The 17,575-nt window shown below is 34.2% G+C and overlaps 1 protein-coding gene across 8 annotated transcripts in view; it reads left to right on the top strand.

Moving 5' to 3' along the window:
- Positions 1-17,575, top strand: part of KIAA0586 (KIAA0586 ortholog) — a 114,329-nt gene that overhangs the window by 38,851 nt on the left and 57,903 nt on the right. For all 8 annotated transcript variants that reach the window (XM_086709646.1, XM_086709648.1, XM_086709645.1 and 5 more), the window contains 7 exons: positions 949-1,056; positions 2,483-2,563; positions 6,893-7,086; positions 8,531-8,649; positions 12,733-12,932; positions 16,603-16,762; positions 17,322-17,541. In XM_086709646.1, the coding sequence (XP_086565772.1) occupies positions 949-1,056; positions 2,483-2,563; positions 6,893-7,086; positions 8,531-8,649; positions 12,733-12,932; positions 16,603-16,762; positions 17,322-17,541 (1,082 nt within the window). The remainder of the gene's footprint in view (positions 1-948; positions 1,057-2,482; positions 2,564-6,892; positions 7,087-8,530; positions 8,650-12,732; positions 12,933-16,602; positions 16,763-17,321; positions 17,542-17,575) is intronic.

The following is a 17,575-nucleotide window of genomic DNA, read 5'->3' as shown; positions in this document are numbered from 1 at the left end:
TAAGTGTCCAACTCTTGATTTTAGCTCGGGTCATCATCTCACAGTTTGTGGTTTTAAGCCCCACAATGGGCTCTGCACTAACGGTGCAGAGCCTGTTTGGGATTGTCTCTCTCCCTCTCTCTCAGTCCCACCCCAACTTGTGCTTGTAGTCTCTTTCTCTCTCAAAAATAAATAAATGAACTTAAAAAATATATAATTATGAAGATTCTACGGAATCAAGAAAGGTGCTTATGATTTTAATTAGAATGAGAAATCAGAAATGTAATTATTTTGGGGACACCTGGATGGCTCAGTTGGTTAAGCGTCCAACTTTTGGCTCAGGTCATTATTTCACAGTTCATGAATTTGAGCTCTGCATTGGGCTCTCTGCTGTCAGCACAGAGCCGGCTTCAGATCCTCTGTCCCCCTCTCTCTCTGCCCCTCCCCTGCTTGTGCTCTTTCCCTCTCTCTCAAAAATAAACAAACATTAAAAAAAAAAAAAAAGAAATGAAACTGTGTTAGATTTTAGCCATACATGAGTACATAGTAAAAAGATAAAAGGAAGAGTGAAAATAATTTAAGGTGTTAGGATTTTGAAGGTGCCTGGGTGGCTCAGTCGGTTAAACATCTGACTCTTGATTTCAGCTCAGGTCGTAATCTTACAGTTCATGAGTCCAAGCCCCATGTCAAGCTCTGCACTGACAGCATGGAGCCTGCTTGGGATTCTCTGCTTCTCTCTCTCTCTGCCCCTTTCCTGCTTGCTCTCTCTCTCTCTCAAATATAAACATTAAAAAAATATAGTAGGATTTTGTGTGTTCCCCTTTATTTTCTAAATTTTGTAAAATATGCTTTCATAACTCAAAAAATTTGTCATGCATTGACTTCACAATAAAAAGTATATGTTATTAATGTATAGATTGACAAATTTTTGAGTCAAAATGATAAACTGGATGTTATGTTCCGTTTCAGGTGTTACCCAATGTGGATATTGATAGCATTTCGAATGGTAGTGCTGATGTCGACTCATCCCTGACTAGTCCCAAAGAAGCATGTCCTCCTCTGAAAACCTGGGTACAGGTATTCAGAAATTTATCTTATAGTTTTGAGTAATATCTGACTATGGAGTTTAATATTATTCCATGAAAAGTCTCCCATTATAATTATAATCTATTAAAATAATTTTGGTTTTAAAGAAAGGATTCAAAATTAATCTGGAATTGCTGATGAACTTGAAAAAGGAAGTTGGTTTTAAGATCCTTGTGTTTATAAACACTGTGAAAGTGATAATCCTTAGCGTACCTTTTTATGTGTAACTTAAGTTGTAAGACTCTCATATATGAATAGAGGATTTCTATCTCTTTGGAGAAGAAACTTGATTTAAACAAGGAATTAAATTATAGGTTCCTGAATGTGAATTCATAGTCACGTTTGGAGTTCATGATTTGGGATGTTGCTTTTTCAATATAGTATTGATACGATGCAAAAATTGGCATTTCTCCCTAGTATTTATTTGCTATTGAATAATGAAGCTCTAACTTTACTATACAGTGAAATAATACTGTAATTTCCCCCAGCTTTCATCCATTGTAAGCAAATGTCATCAAGGATACAATTTATTTATTTATTTATTTATTTATTTATTTATTTATTTATTTATTTAACGTTTATTTATTTTTGAGACAGGGAAAGACAGCATGAATGGGGGAGGGTCAGAGAGAGAGGGAGACACAGAATGTGAAGCAGGCTCCAGGCTCTGAGCTGTCAGCACAGAGCCTGATGCGGGGCTCAAACTCATGGACCGCGAGATCATGACCTGAGCCGAAGTCGGATGCTTAACTGACTGAACCACCCAGGCGCCCCAAGGATACAATTTTAAGGAGAGGGAGAACGCCAACAATTTTTCATGATCCGAAATAGTAAAGTAGAACTGACCCTAAATGGCAATTATGCCTAATTGAATTTTTTCATCAGTGATTTTTTTCACCAGATGTTTATTAAAACATGATTACAAATAATTTTTTGGACTGTTTATCATTCTGCTCTCAGGAAGGAGCTAATATGGTTTTGGGGACTGGATTATATCAAGTGAAGCCTAGAGGCTAAATTTGTAAAATAACTATCTAATTCATTTGATTCTGTATCTGTCTTTTTGTGAATGTGTATATATGTGTACTTATATATCTAACATATAAACACTTTGTTTAACTCTAGGAGAGAAATTACAATCCTATCAACTTTATCAATTGACTTAAATTGCATTGTTGGTGGAGTCATTGACAGAAACTTATATTTAATTTTTGATAGCTATTGAGATGAAACTTGATGGCTTGAGGACTATCTTGAATTTCATTTACTTAATGAAATCAATTCTAAACAGGATATTAAAATTTAAAAATAGGACCATGAAATGACAAGTTTATGTTGTGGGTAGAAATATGATAAATTATACATGAATTAAAAAGATATTAAGCACAACAAAATCTTTTCAAAAATGTTTTCTTAGAATTCAGAATTTATGAAGGTAGATGAAGAAGAGGTGAAGTTTCCAGGAACAAACTTTGATGAAGTAATTGATATCATACAGGTAACAAAGCTTAGAAACCATGAGAAATTATTTTTCTACCAGCATTCTTTTACATGATTATCTTTTCTTTAAAGGCTTTATTATTATTATTTTTTAGGGCAGTTTTAGGTTCACTAAAACTGCAAAAATAAGAGGGAAGTACAGAGATTTCCCATATACCTTCTACCCCCACACATGCATAGACTCCCCTGCTATTAACATCCCCCACTAGAGTGGAACATTTGTTAAAATTGATGAACCTACATTGACACATCTTAATCACTCAAAGTCCATAGTTTACCCTAGAGTTTACTCTTGATGATGTATGTATATTCATGGGCTTGAACAAATGTATCTGTCATTATAGTATCATACAGAGTATTTTCACTGCCCTAAAATCCTTTCTGTTCTACCTGTTCCTTCCTTCCTGACTCATGTCCAATCCTTGGCAACCACTGATCTTTTTATTGTCTCCATAGTTTTGCCTTTCCCAGAATATCATATACTTAGAATCATATGGTGTGTAGCCTTTTTAGATTGTCCTCTTTTACTTGGTAATATGCATGTAAGCTTCCTCCATGTTTTCATGACTTAGTAGCTTATTTCTTTTTAGTTTTGAATAATATTCCATTGTTTGTATATATCACATTTATTTACCTATTCACCTACTAAAGGACATCTTGGTTGCTTCTAAGTTTTGGCAGTTATGCATAAAGCTGCTGTAAACATCTGTGTGCAGATTTTTGTGTGGACATAAGTTTTCAACTCCTTTGGGTAAATATTAGGGAGGATGATTGCTGGATTGTATGGTAAAAGTATGTTCAGATTTATAAGAAGTCACTAAACTGTTTGCCAAAGTAGCTGTACCATTTTCCTGTACCAGCACCTGCACATCCTTGTCAGCATTTGATGCTGTCAGTATTCTGGATTTTGGCCAGATTTTATGTAGTGGTATTTCATTGTGGTTTTAATTTGTATTCTCTGATGACATATGATGTGGAGCACCTTTTCATATGCTTATTTGCCATCTGCATATCTTCTTTGATGAGTGCTATTTTCAAAATTGGGTTGTTTTCTAATTGTTGAGTTTTAAGAGTTCTTTGTATATTTTGAATAAGAGTTCTTTATCAGATTTGTCCTTTGGCAAATATTTTCTCCTAGTTTGCAGTTTGTCTTCTTATTCTCTTGATGTTGTCTTTCACAGAGCAGAAGTTTTTAATTTGAATGAAGTCCAGCTGATTTTTTCTTTCATGGATCATCCCTTTGGTGGCATATCTAAAAAGTCATTGCTATACCCGCAGTTATCTCATTTTTCTCCTATGTTCTCTTCTAGGACTTTTATAGTTTTGTGTTTTACAATTAGTCTAGGATCCATTTTGAGTTAATTTTTGTGGAAGGTATAAAGTCTGTGTCTATATTCATTTTTTTTTCCCTGTAGGTGTCCAGTTGTTCAGTATTATTTGTTGAAAAGACTGTCCTTGCTCCATTGTATTGCCTTTGCTCCTTTGTCAAAGATCGGTTGACTATACTTATGTGGTTCTATTTTTGGGCTCTCTATTCTGTTCCATTCTTCTCTTTGACTGTTCTTTCATCAATACCACACTCTCCTGATTACTATTGATTTATAGTAAATCTTAAAGTTGAATAGTGTCAGTCCTCCAACTTTATTCTTCTCCTTCAATATTGTGTTGGCTATTCTAGTTCTATTGCCTCTCCGTATAAATTTTGGAGTCAGTTGATAACCACATAATAAGTTGTTGAGATTTTTATTGGCATTGCTTTGAATATATAGATCAAGTTGGGAATAACTGACATCCTGACAATATTGAGTCTTCCTATCTAAGAACATAGTATAATATCTCTTTATTGATTTAGTTCTTGTTTGATTTCCTTCATTAGAATTTTGTACTTTCCCTCAAATAGTTCTTGTACATGTTTTGTTAGATTTATTCTAAAGTATTTCTTTTTTTTTTTTTTGGATGCTTATGTAAATGGTATTTGTTTTTAATTTCAGATTCCACTTGTTCATTGTTGGCATATAGAACAATGATTGATATTTTTATGTTGACCTTGTATCCTGCAAACTTGTTATAATCAATTATTAGTTCCAGGAGTTGTTTTTTCTTCTAGTTCTAAATAGATTAATCTATATAGACATGTCTATGTAGACAATAGAATGTCTGCATAGACAATCATTTCCTTTGCAAACAAAGATCGTTTTATTTCTTCCTTCCCAATACCTTTTATTTCCTTTTATTGTCTATTTGTGTTAGCAAGGACTTAGTACAATGTTGAAAAGGACTGGTGAGAGGACACATCCTTGCCGTGTTCCTGATGGTTTGAGTATATTTTGACTATCAATATTATGTTACAGTGCTTTGAGAAACTTCCCTTTACTTTTTAGATAAATATATGTTACTTTAAAATTACGGTTATTATTGTATAGTACAGTGTTCTCTTCATCTAGATCACCTAGCTGCCTCAAGGAAACTTAATGATTATCAGCTATTTCCCATCTATATCTCATCTCTCCTGCTTCCTGTTTTCTTCCTCCATTCCATTTCCTTTGGCTTCCCTCCCTCCAATCTGTCCTTTCTTTATTCTGTTACATTTATCTGTTTGATTTCTGGATTATTGGCAAGGTCACCAGTTAGTTCATATTGAGGGAAAAAGTTGTGAGGGGTCTAAAATCCAAGAGAAGAGCCCGTATAACAGGAAGAGTTATAGAAATGATAGAAATGGTAAAATAGGAGAAAGGGAAAAATAGGAGGAAGTGAACTATGATGGATGGGAAAAGATCATAGAACCTGCTTGAATAATAATATGTCAATAGAATTTAAAGACATTTGTTCATATTTCTTTCAGAACTTTCAGAACTAAGACCAGTTTTGTTCATCATTAAATCAAACCCTGTTTTAGAATATTAAGAGATCATGGGGCATCTGGGTGGCTCAGTTGGTTAAGCCAATGCTAGAATTCTAGCGTGAAGAGCTTGTATCTACACGTCCTTCTGCTGGATGATCTGTGTTAGTTTCCCAGCCTTATCTTTGGACAGCTGATCAAAGTTGGGTTGGAGCCCCACCTTGGGCTCTGTGCTGACAGCTCAGAGCCTGGAGCTGCTTTGGGTTCTGTGTTTCCCTCTCTCTGCCGCTCCCCCACTCGTGCTTTCTTTCTCAAAAATAAATAAACATTAAAAAATAAACAAACAAAATAACTAAATTAAGATTGTAACTCAATAAATATCCTCCCATCAGGAAATGAAGCCCACAACTACTAAGTGGCAAAGCCAAGGTAGGAACACTTGTCTTTGAACTCCAAACCATTTGCTATTTCTAAAACTATTCCTTTCACTTGTACATTGAAAAAAATAGTTGTCAAATGTCTTTGCTAGGCCTTAGACATATAAAGATAAATAAGATTCTTGTCTTTGAAACACTCATGTGGTGTTCACATGAGGAGACATACCAGGGAACAAAAAACTTTAATACATTGCAGGTCTCTTAATATTCTTAAAAAAAATTTTTTTTTTAATATCGACACGGGGATAGAATCCATAAGCTGTGAGATCGTGACCTGAGCCTAAGTTGGATGCTTAACCGACTGAGCCATCTAGGCGCCCCTAGTTAGAATTTTTAAAGAGTCCTAATTTTTTTGATACTCATATTAAATTATTTATAGGTAAAATGATATCTATGATTTATTTCAAAATTTTATGTGAAGGGTAAAGAAGATGGAGAGTATAGATCACACAATTTAGCTGAGTTGATAATTGTTAAAGCTGGGGAACAGATAAATGGGATATGTGTAATTTATACATAACAGATACAGTGTACAAGCACTATTTTGTGTACTTTTAAGCATATATGATATTTTCATAATGAAAATTTTAAAAATTTCATAAGTGAGTCCTTTGATCATGATGTCATGGTACAAATAATGTGTAAGATAACCTACCTACATATGTAAATGTAATTTTTAGTTTCAGAAAGAAGAAGCAGTTATATTTGGAAACATCAGTTTTATTATGATAATAAATTAATAAATTTCTAGAGGGAAATTTTGAAGTGTTTTATGCAGGAATAACCATGTTATCTAATTTGTTTTATGACTGCTTAAAATGAACATTTGGTTTTAAAATAATTGTATAATTAAGGGTCTTCAATTTGATCTGTATGACAAATGTGTATATATCATAAATAATATGATACCACCTAATTAGAAATGCGGTTGATTAATGTAGAAGTGTTGGTTAATTCACTGACCTAAGTTCCCTGTCTGTACTTGTCACCAGTAAATGTTAAACAGATACAGAAATATTATAGGTTTTATTTTTATTATTATTATTACCAGGAAGAGGAAAAACCCGATGAAATTCCAGAATACTCTGAACCAATTCTGGAGTTTAACAGAAGTGTTAAAGTTGTTTCTACAAAATATAATGGTCCTCCTTTTCCGCCAGTTGTTTCTACTGTTCAGCCCACTACTGATATTCTGGATAAAGTAATTCAGAGAAAAGAAACATTGGAAAATAGCTTAATTCAGTGGTGAGTTTACAGTAGTGTTGGTGTGAACAGAATCGTAGTAGGAAATATAAAGTATTAAGTTTTGGCTGGAAATCTTCCTTGTTTTCTTTTGTTTATTAAACTTTCCTTTGCTACAGTTACTGTAAACTCTTTGATGTGAGGTGAGGGTTTTAACTAGTTGTTGAAGGTATTGTTTCTTTTCTTGAATATTTATGTTTTGGCTTTCTATTATGGCAAAAGAGGCTATTGTTAAGTAACAAAAGCCTTAAAAATGTACATATTCTTTTTTCTTTTTTAAGATTTTTTAAAAAGTATAATCTTTATACTCAGTGTGGGCTCCAATTTACAGCCCCAAGATTAAGAGTTACATGCTCCACCAAATGAGCCAGGCGCCTCTGTACATATTCTTTAATCCAGTGATTCACTGCCAGAAATTTATCCTAAGGATATAATTATGGTTCTGCTACTAGACCATACGCTACTTAGCACCTACAGTGTTTACTATAAACAAGGCATTATTCTGCTTGTTACTACTGTAAACTTAGGAACTCTATTTTTATCCTGTTTTTACCTGTGAGAAACCTTAAAGAAGTTGTGGAATAAACACCTGAATAGTAATAGCTATCAAGATTAAATTTAGAAGAATATTTAATGAAAGTGAAAGATATTAATCAAGAATATTTAGTGATGTTGAAAGATATTAATAATTACAAGACTTCCCTCAAAAATAAATGTGCATAGGAAAAAATTTGAAAACCAGTATGCCAAATTGTTAGTTGTGTTTGTCCCTGAATCTGAGATTATGTGTGAGCCTTATCTATTTTTTTAACTTTTACATATATTCTAATTTATCTACAATGAATATCTATTACTTCTTTAATAATAGTTTATATCAGCCTCTTGGCTGCTCTAAAGAAATGTACAGAAGCAGTGTCCTTGTGTTCCCCTTCCTTTTCCTCCTCTTCTTTCTCTACTTCCTAAAAGTGATCTTGGAAATAAATTATCTTAACTTTCAAAGAGGAAAACGACCTGTATCGCAGTCTATATATTTATTTCTTTGAAGAGGGGGCAGCTGGACTTCTTTCCTAATTCTTATCTTCTGTGGTTTTATATGGGTGCTTTCCAAGTAGGGAACCCAACATTTTAGGTACAGGATATGTCAGATAATTCTTGACCTAAACTTTATTATAACTTTAGGAGGTCTGTTAAACTTTTCATTAGAGTAATCTGAAAGTTCATTAAATCAAATTTAAAGCTATCTCCCACATGGAGATTCTGTTTCATGTGGTTTATTTTGTTAGGAGACATATTTGATTTATTTCTTCTCTCCAGATTCAACTTTCAGAATCACTACTTTCATATGTAAATGTTAGTGTCCATGGGTAAAGTTTATTTTTAAGGGTGGTATTTCTAACACTTCATACATTTCAATCAAATTTAGGAATCCTCAACTTTTATCCCCCAGGGTAGAACAAGAAATAATGTCAAGAATTATCTCTGGGCTCTTTCCAATCCAACAACAGTCCATAGCTAATGTCAGTGCTTCAGTCAGTGAGGCAAGTGAACCATTGACTTCTGACATAGGTAAGTGAAATGGAATCTTTTAAATTTTTTTGTTATTAAAGGATAAAACCTTCAAGTCGTGGATTTATGTATCTTAGAGGTCAAGTAGTCTTCAGCTGACAAAAGATAAGCTCTTCCTTCTAATAATCCCTTCCCTGTTCTCTGTAGTGGAGGTTCTCTCATCCCCTTATTTCATACTGCAGCATTCAGATTATTATTATTATTATTGTTCCACCCCTCCATCCCTCCCACCCCAAATCTCTCTGTTATTTCCCATAGCACTTTGTATATATCTTTGTTATGGAATTATCAGATTGGATTATGATTGGTGTACATATCTGCCTCACTTACTAGACTATTAATTACTCAGGATTACCGATGTTTCTCCTTTAGTGCCTAGCCTCTGACTGACACCTAATAAGACTTTAGGTATTCACTAAATGGATAAACAAGCCTCTTTCTTTATGGAACCTATATCATTCTCTTCTTCGTATTCTCCTTCCTCTTCCTTTTCTTCTGTCTTCTTCCCTTCCTTCTTCTTCCTTTTCCTCCTCCCCCTCTTCCCCTGATCTTCTGCCTCATTTTCTATCAGCTTTTTTGAGGTATAGTTTACTTGCCATAAAATTCACCAATTCTGAGTGTACAGTTTGATGAGTTTTGATAAAAGAACACTACTGTACATTAGCCACATAATCATGATGTAGAAAAACACATCATTCCAAAAAGTTCCCTCATTGCCACTTTATGGTCCATTCCTAACTCCTTTCCATGCCTCCTGGGCCCTAACAACCACTGATCTGCCTTCTATTACTGTATTTTTGGCTTTTCTAGATTTTTATATGTATGTTAACATACAGTAGGTTGTCTTTTGTGTCTGCCCTTATTTAGCATCATGCTTGACAATCACATTTTATGTATGTAGTAATACTACATTATATGGCTGTAACATAATTTGTTAATCAATTTACCAGTTGATGGAAATTTGTAGTCTTTTAGTTTGGGACTATTATAAATAAAGCTCTGATGTGGATATTTCCAAGCATATTTTTTAGATACATCTTTTAATTTCCCTTGGTCATATGGCAAATAGATGTTTAACTTTGTAAGAAACTACTAAATGTCTTTAGAGAGGGTGTTTTAGTTTGCATTCCCAACCAGCAGTGTTTCAGCGCTCCACTCACTCCACATCCTCACCACCACTGGGTCTTGTTAGTGTTTTTAATTATGGACATTCTGTAAGTATGTAGAGATAGCTCATTGTGATTTTTATGCGCATTTCCCTAATGACTGATGATGTACATTGTTTCATGTGCTTATTTGCCATGTCTATACTCACTTGGGTGAAATGTCTTTTTAAATCTTTGGCCCATTTTTAAATTGAGTTTTGTGTTCTTCCTGTTAGTGAGTTGTAGAAGTTCTTTATTTGTTCTGGATACAAGTCCTTTGTTGGATATATTTTGCAAATACGTTCTAGTTTATCTTGCCTTTTTGTTTTCTCAACATTATCTTTTGAAAACCAAAAGGTTAATTTTGATGAATTTTAATTTATCAACTTTCCTTTTATAGTTTGTGGTTTTTTTGGTATATTACTTATGAATCTTTCTCAAGATCGGTAAGCTTTTCTCTCCTATCTTTTCTTCCAGAAGATGTATGGCTTCAGACTATACATTTAGTTCTATGGTACATTTTGAGTTAATTTTGATCCCTACTTTATACCATATACAAAGATTTTTTTTTTCAGCATATGGAAGTCTAATGTTACTAGCATTATTTGTTGAAAAGATTATCCTTTCCCTGATGAATTGCCTTGACACTTTTGCTGAAAATCTGTTGGCTAAATATGTATGAATTTGTTTCTAGGCTTTCTATTCTGTCCCTTGATATGCAAGTCTATTTTTATGTCAATAACACACATTATTGTAATTTATTATTTTTTTATTATATGAAATTTCTTGTCAAATTTGTTTCCATACAACACCCAGTGCTCATCCCAACAGGTGCCCATTGTAATTTAAAAATAAGTCTTGAAATTGGATTGTGTAAATTCTCCACCTTTGTTGTTCTTCTGTTTTAAACATTCCTATGTATTATTACCTCTTTTTTTCCCTCTTCTCTCCCATCCAGAATTACCTACTTTTCTTCCTCCATAGACTAGACTATCTTTTAACTGCCTAAATCCTTGACTTGAGTCCATATTTACAGCTTTTACTTTCGCACTGCCACTTTGTCTTTAGTCCTTACAGAGCTTTCTGCTCTTTCCCTAATGAAACTCCTCTCTCACAGAATTTGATTGTTAAGAATAACCTTTTTTCCAAATTCTTATCTTCCTACGTGGCTCTAGCATGAGCACTCTCAACCACCTGTAATTCTTAAAATGTCCTCCTTGTTTTGGTTTCTTAGAATCTATTCTGTTCTTGTTCCTCCCACCTTTTTAATTTCTCTAGGACTTTATTCCTCATCTTTTTCTTCCTGTTACTTGAATAAAAATTTTCCCTAAGTTTCTGTGCTGTGTCTTCTTTCTTTTCTGTGTTTTGTTTTTTTTTTTTTCAGTCTCTTTTTGCCATTTGTTACCCTTGGTCAGTTGATGACTCCTAAGCCACACATCTAGGCTGTGAGCTTGCAGTTTGGTTTGTTGATGAATATTCTACTTGATGCTCCACTGGCATCTCAAATTTGACGTATCCCAAATGTATCTCATTTTTCTAACCCAACCTGCTCTTTCTTTGTTTCTGTTTACATTAATACAGAATTTTCTAACTTCACTCCACACAACTGATTGTTGCATTTGGCTAATTCTTCCTGTTTAGTATAATTTGAATGCTTCCTCCACTGCTACCACCCCAGGTTTTCTTTCATCACTTTTTGGAAGGAAGAAAAAAATGACCAACAAAGTTATCCAGGAAATTTGTTTTCCTGGATGAAAATCTTAAAATTTCCAAACTGGATTTTTAGATCCTACTGTCTTCTATTTAAAAGCATGTGTGTTTGTTTTTGTTTTGCCTACGTCTGGGTAGGGCTTTTGGCTTTTATAACAGAGATGTTCTGATTTCTGGTCATGCTAAAACAATAAATTATGAGAACTGAAAAAATATATCTACATATACTGCCAAATATAAATTTGAAATTTGATAATCTTTAATATGGTAACTATAGAGTAAATTGCTGTTACTTATCCTTCAACAAATGATCCTAAAACACCTGTACTCACTTTTTAGGGAATTCTGGATATTGCTGCCTTAGTTGTACTAATTAAGAAGTTCTCTTTGGAGAGATGACATCTCCATCAAATTGTATAGATCATTGTTTACATGTTCTCTACACAGAGCTTTAGAAATATAGCCACTTTAAATCTAGTGAAGTCTGTTAAGGAAGTTTTTTACTGCATTTTATGAACATTTTTACAAATGAAAAGTATTACCTATTTGGAATATTAATATACCTACCTATATAGCTTCTGATATCAAGCATGTAAACCACTATACAAGTTTGAGTAGGTTTAGTCTGTAGTGCTGGTAACTGATGTATCTGAAACTATAAAGAAGGAAGGTTTGTTTTCATATTTATAAAGCAGCTACTGTTTCTCTAAAATCCCCCAAAGTCATTGTGTCTTTGTATTTTGGCCAAGATCTGTCATAGGGTTTCCTGTTACCCTACTCTTGGAAATAAATGTGAGTTGTTTTCAGATGAGAACATTTAAGTGACTGCAAATCCTTTCCATCACTAAATTCTGAAGTGGTAGGGAAGAGGCCATGTGAGTAAAGTTTTCACCTGGGTGTTTGCCTCACTCTTTTGATTTGTTTAGGAAGGATGTTCATTATGTAAGTTGTCATCTTATTCTCTTTTATAATAAATAATTTTGTATTTTCATTTTTATTCTTCCTCCTACCCCCTTAAACACAGATGTTTGCATCTCTAAATTTTTTTTAATTTAAATTTTAGTTAACATACAGTGTAATATTGGTTTCAGAAGTAGAATTCATCACTTATATATAACACCCAGTGTGCATCTCTAAAATTTTAAGAATTAAGATTTGGATTGCAGGTATGTTTCTTACATGCTTATTTTGAAATTCTTTCATTTTTTTTTTTTTTTTTTTTTTGTAGTGGAAGGAACAAGCAATGGTGCCCTCCAGCTTTTTGTTGATGCTGGGGTTCCTGTGAATTCAGACATGATTAGCCATTTTGTGAACGAAGCTCTTGCTGAGACCATTGCTGTCATGCTGGGTGATAGAGAAGCAAAAAAGCAAGGGCCTGCTGCCCCAAGTGTTTCTGGAGATGTTTCAACAAGCAACACATACTTGCCGGTAGGAGTGACTTTCCTTTCATGACTTGGAGTCCTAGGGAATTTTTGATACGTCTCTTAAAAACCAGTAAGATGGGAGTGCCCGTGTGGCTCAGTCGGTTAAGGATCTTGACTCTTGATTTCAGCTCAGGTTGTGATCTCATGGTTCGTGACTTCGAGCCCTGTGTTGGGCTCTGCACTGACAGCACAAAGCCTGCTTGGGATTCTCTGTCTCCCTCTTTCTCTCCCCCTCCCCTGCTTGCTCGCTCACGCTCTCTCTCTCAAAAATAAGTAAATAAATAAACATTAAAAAAAATACCGTGGACAAATTGTAAATTAGGTATTGTAATAAGATTATAGTTTGTGGTGGAGATTGATTTTTTGTTGTTGCTATGGTATTATAGTAATATTTTCCCCAGCATTTTATTTTAAAAACTTTTAAATCTATAGAAAAGTTGAAAGTATGATACAATGAAAATCTGTATACTTTCTACCTAGTAGTTACCAATTGATAACTTTTTTTTATTTTGAGAGAAAGAGAGCAAGCAGAGGAGGGGCAGAGAAAGAGAATCCCAAGCAGGCTCTGTACTGACAGCACAGATGTGGGGCTCAAACGCACAAACCATGAGATCATGACCTAAGCTGAAATCAAGGGTTGGACGCTTAACCGACTGAGCCACCCAAGAGCTCCCAATTGATAACTTTTTGACATGTTTTATCTATCTTTATATGTTACATACTCTTTAAAAATCATTTGAAAGTTGCAGGTATCATGACACTTTACTTCTGATCATCAGCAATATCTCAAAAAGAAGATACTTTCTTACATAATCAAAATGCCATCATCATACTCCTGAAGAAATTTAACATTGATATGTTAATACTATGTAATTTAGAGTCCATATTCAAATCTCCCTATTGTTCCAAAATAACCTTTATAGGATTTTTTTTTTTTTTGATTCAATATATAGCCAATGGTCACATGTTGCTTTTGGTTATTATATAAACTGATATTTTTAATCTTTAAAATTGGGGCGCCTGGGTGGCGCAGTCGGTTAAGCGTCCGACTTCAGCCAGGTCACGATCTCGCGGTCCGTGAGTTTGAGCCCCGCATCAGGCTCTGGGCTGATGGCTCAGAGCCTGGAGCCTGTTTCCGATTCTGTGTCTCCCTCTCTCTCTGCTCCTCCCCCGTTCATGCTCTCTCTCTGTCCCAAAAATAAATAAAACGTTGAAAAAAAAAATAAATAAAAAAATAAAATAAAATAAAATATAGTTTATGTTCTTTTGTTGTTTGTTTCATCAGCCATACTGTGTTAGTTTCTAATCTATTATAGCAACATGGAATTATACATGTTATATATATATAGACTCTATACTACTATCAGCTGTTTAAAACTTTGTAGTCACTTCTGATTTCATAGATCATGAGGGCATCATTTTATATAGGTGAAACATTTAAACTAAGTCATTTGAGGTATAAACATGAAGTTACAGGGGCGCCTGGGCGGCTCAGTCAATTAAGTGTCTGACTCTTGATTTCGGCTCAGGTCACGATCTGTGGTTTGGGAGTTCAAGCCTTGAGTCGGGCTCTGTACTGACAGTGCAAAGCCTGCTTGGGATTCTTTCTTTCCCTCTCTCTCTGCCTCTCCCCTGCACACACACATGCACATGCTCTCTCTCTCTTAAAATAAACTTGAAAAAAACAGCATAAAGTTACATATTTGAATTTTATGGAGATGGTATAATGTAATTGATGTGATGTGATTATGCACGAGATTAGGTACATACTTTGGGTTTGCGCTTTCTTAGTTCATTGGTAATGCAAGCAGTGCAGATGTTGTTGGGTTATGGTTTTCTCTGTACTAATTACACTGGTTTGCTTTCTGCCCGTATGCTGCATATACTCTCATGAGGGTGATTGAATGAGAAAAATGTAGAAAAATCAGTATAAATAGGCAGTATGTACAGTTGTTAAGAGCATGGACTTTGGTGCTGGGAAGACCTGAATTTGAACCCTCAGCTCTGTTACTTTAGTCTCAAGTATAATAGAGAAAATGCATAGAGTTCAAATGACCAAGACTTTATCAGAAATCTTTTTACTATCTAGGAGGGCAGGCTCCCTTCCACCACTGCCATATTGTTCATTATCTTCAGAATTGTCATGGCTTTTCTTGGCCTTTTGATCTTCCAAATATACATTAAAATTTAGCTTTTAAAAGATTTTGTTGGTAATTTTATGGGAATTGATCCAGTTTTGATTGGTTTTATTTGGAGAGACTTGTATCTTTATCATACTATTATCTTTTTAGCCAAGATTTTGTGGAAGATATAGTGAGATGATGAATGAAAATAGCTTAATCTTGTGTCCAGAATTTGGTACTCAATAACTGTTTATCATCATTATCCATTACTAATACTAGTAGAATACCTTGAGATCCTCTCATGATGATGGTCAAGTGGCATTATATTTGAAAACAGTGCATTTGTTGCTGTAGTTTTATGCAGCCAAGAAGAAAAAAAAAAAACCAGTGTATTTCTTTCATTTAAAAATAAGAGTTGAGAATATGCTAATTATTAAGCAGTGCTGTAGAATTTTTAATACACTTCATGGTTTCTAAATTGTATATCAATTTTCAACTCAGAGTACAGAATAAAGGCTAATTACCCTCCTATATAAGGATGTTTTAGAACGAGGAGAAAAAGACAGTGTATTAAAAAAAATAGGTAAAAGACATGTCTAGATAGTTCACACACAGAAAAGAAATACAAATGGCCCATATACATATAAAAAGGTGGTCAATATCATTGGTAATAAGAAAAAAATCACTGAAACCTCATTTTTACTGATTAGATTGGTAAAACTCTAAAAGTTTGATAATGCCATTGTGTAGAAAACTTTGGGGAAATGGGAATTCTCATATCTTCTTGTGATTAGTGTACAATAACATAACCCTGTAGAGGGAAATTTGGCAATATGTATTCAAATAAAAAATGCAGCTAACCCTTTAAACAGCAGTCCCACTTTTAGGAAATTGTTCTGTCGATAATCTGTAGACATGATTTAAGTCAAGATTATGTTTGATGACTCAGGGGAAGGGAACTAGGTGGACAGGACATGGCTAGGAAAGGAGATTTAATACTCATTATCTTTCTTGTGTACCTTTTTGAATTCTGACCCATTTGAATGATTACACATTTAACAAATCAATTTTAAAGTGTTTACTTTTTTCTTCCCCAGTATTTCTATCTCCATATTGTCTTCATTTCAACCCCCCTACTTTTTTTTTATCCTTCCATTGCTTTTTACAGGCTGTGATCTTTTGTGCTAAAAAGCTGCTCTTGATATCTTGTCAGTTAAAATGCTTCCTTTCTGTTACATGGCCTACCTAGCTTGTGTTTGCATTTGATCTTCAGCTGTATATTCAGCTGTGTCTTCCTATCAATATTAGAAGAGCGAGCTTCTGATTTCTTTGGGGCCTACTTCAGAGTCAGAGCTATTTTAATGGCCTGAGGCTTTCTGCAGGCTAGTCTTGAAACTTAGCAGCTAGAAGAAGTTCAAGAGCCAGGGAAGTTAGGGCTCCATTTCTTCCCCTCCATTTAAATTCTGTTAATCTCTAAATGAGCTTATTGCATTGTTTTACATTACCTTTATATGGGTGATTATAAGCACCATTTGTCTTGTTTTATTTTAGGCAAGAGTGTGTACCCCAGTGCCTACCCCACAACCAACTCCTCCTCGTTCACCTTCATCACCTCCTAAGGAGAGTGTGTTGGTAAAAACTCCAGATTCTTCTCCCTATGATTCAGATCATGATTTAGCTATTCCTGTGAAAGAAATATTTGCTGAAAAAGGTAGAAACCTTATTTCTATAACTTAGTTTTAATCTAATAACTACTAAATAAGATTTCATGGTTTATTTTATGTTTTATGGATTAATATGTACATACCTACTGTTTACTAGGTTTTAGTAAATCATTTTTTCTTGTAAAGAGACAAAGAAATTGGTTTCTTAATTTCCTAGTGGTACCTGGCTGGCTCAGTCAGTAGAGCATGCAACTCTTGATCTCAGGGTCGTGAGTTTGAGCCCCATGTTGGGCAAAGAAATTACTTAAAAAAAAAAAAACAAAAAACTATTAAAAAAAAGAGTATGTGATCTAATGCACACTTATACTGCTTTTAAGTTCATGGTAGTATTAAAAGTGATATCTTTTCAAGATTGTTTTCTTATCCTTTACTAAATAAACCTGAGAATTTCCCCATTATTAGCCATTATTATTATTATTAATTATTATCACCATTATTTGTATGCCAAAATATTAAGAGATTCCTGAAACAGCGTATCTTGTTGTTTCCTATGGAGTGTTTATTGACTTTTATCTTTTCCTTTCTCTTTAAACAAAAAATCTTTAGGAAATGATATGTCTGCCATCACACTTGTTAATACTCCAACAGTTACTCCTGCTACTACACCTCCTCCTGCAGCAGCTCTTACCCCAACTTTGTCAGAGATTTCCATTGAGAAATTGAAGATCTCAGGCCCAGGGCGTCCTAAACCATGGAGTGATGGAGACCTGCCCCTGGAAGAAGAGAATCCTAACTCTCTTCAAGAAGAACTTCACCCAAGAGCTATGTAAATGATAACATATTTACTTTCAGTAACTGCA

This window comes from Puma concolor, chromosome B3 (assembly GCF_028749965.1).
Source record: "Puma concolor isolate L17-30 chromosome B3, mPumCon1.1.hap2, whole genome shotgun sequence".
Taxonomy (NCBI): domain Eukaryota; kingdom Metazoa; phylum Chordata; class Mammalia; order Carnivora; family Felidae; genus Puma; species Puma concolor.
This window is presented reverse-complemented; position numbering and strand designations above follow the sequence as displayed.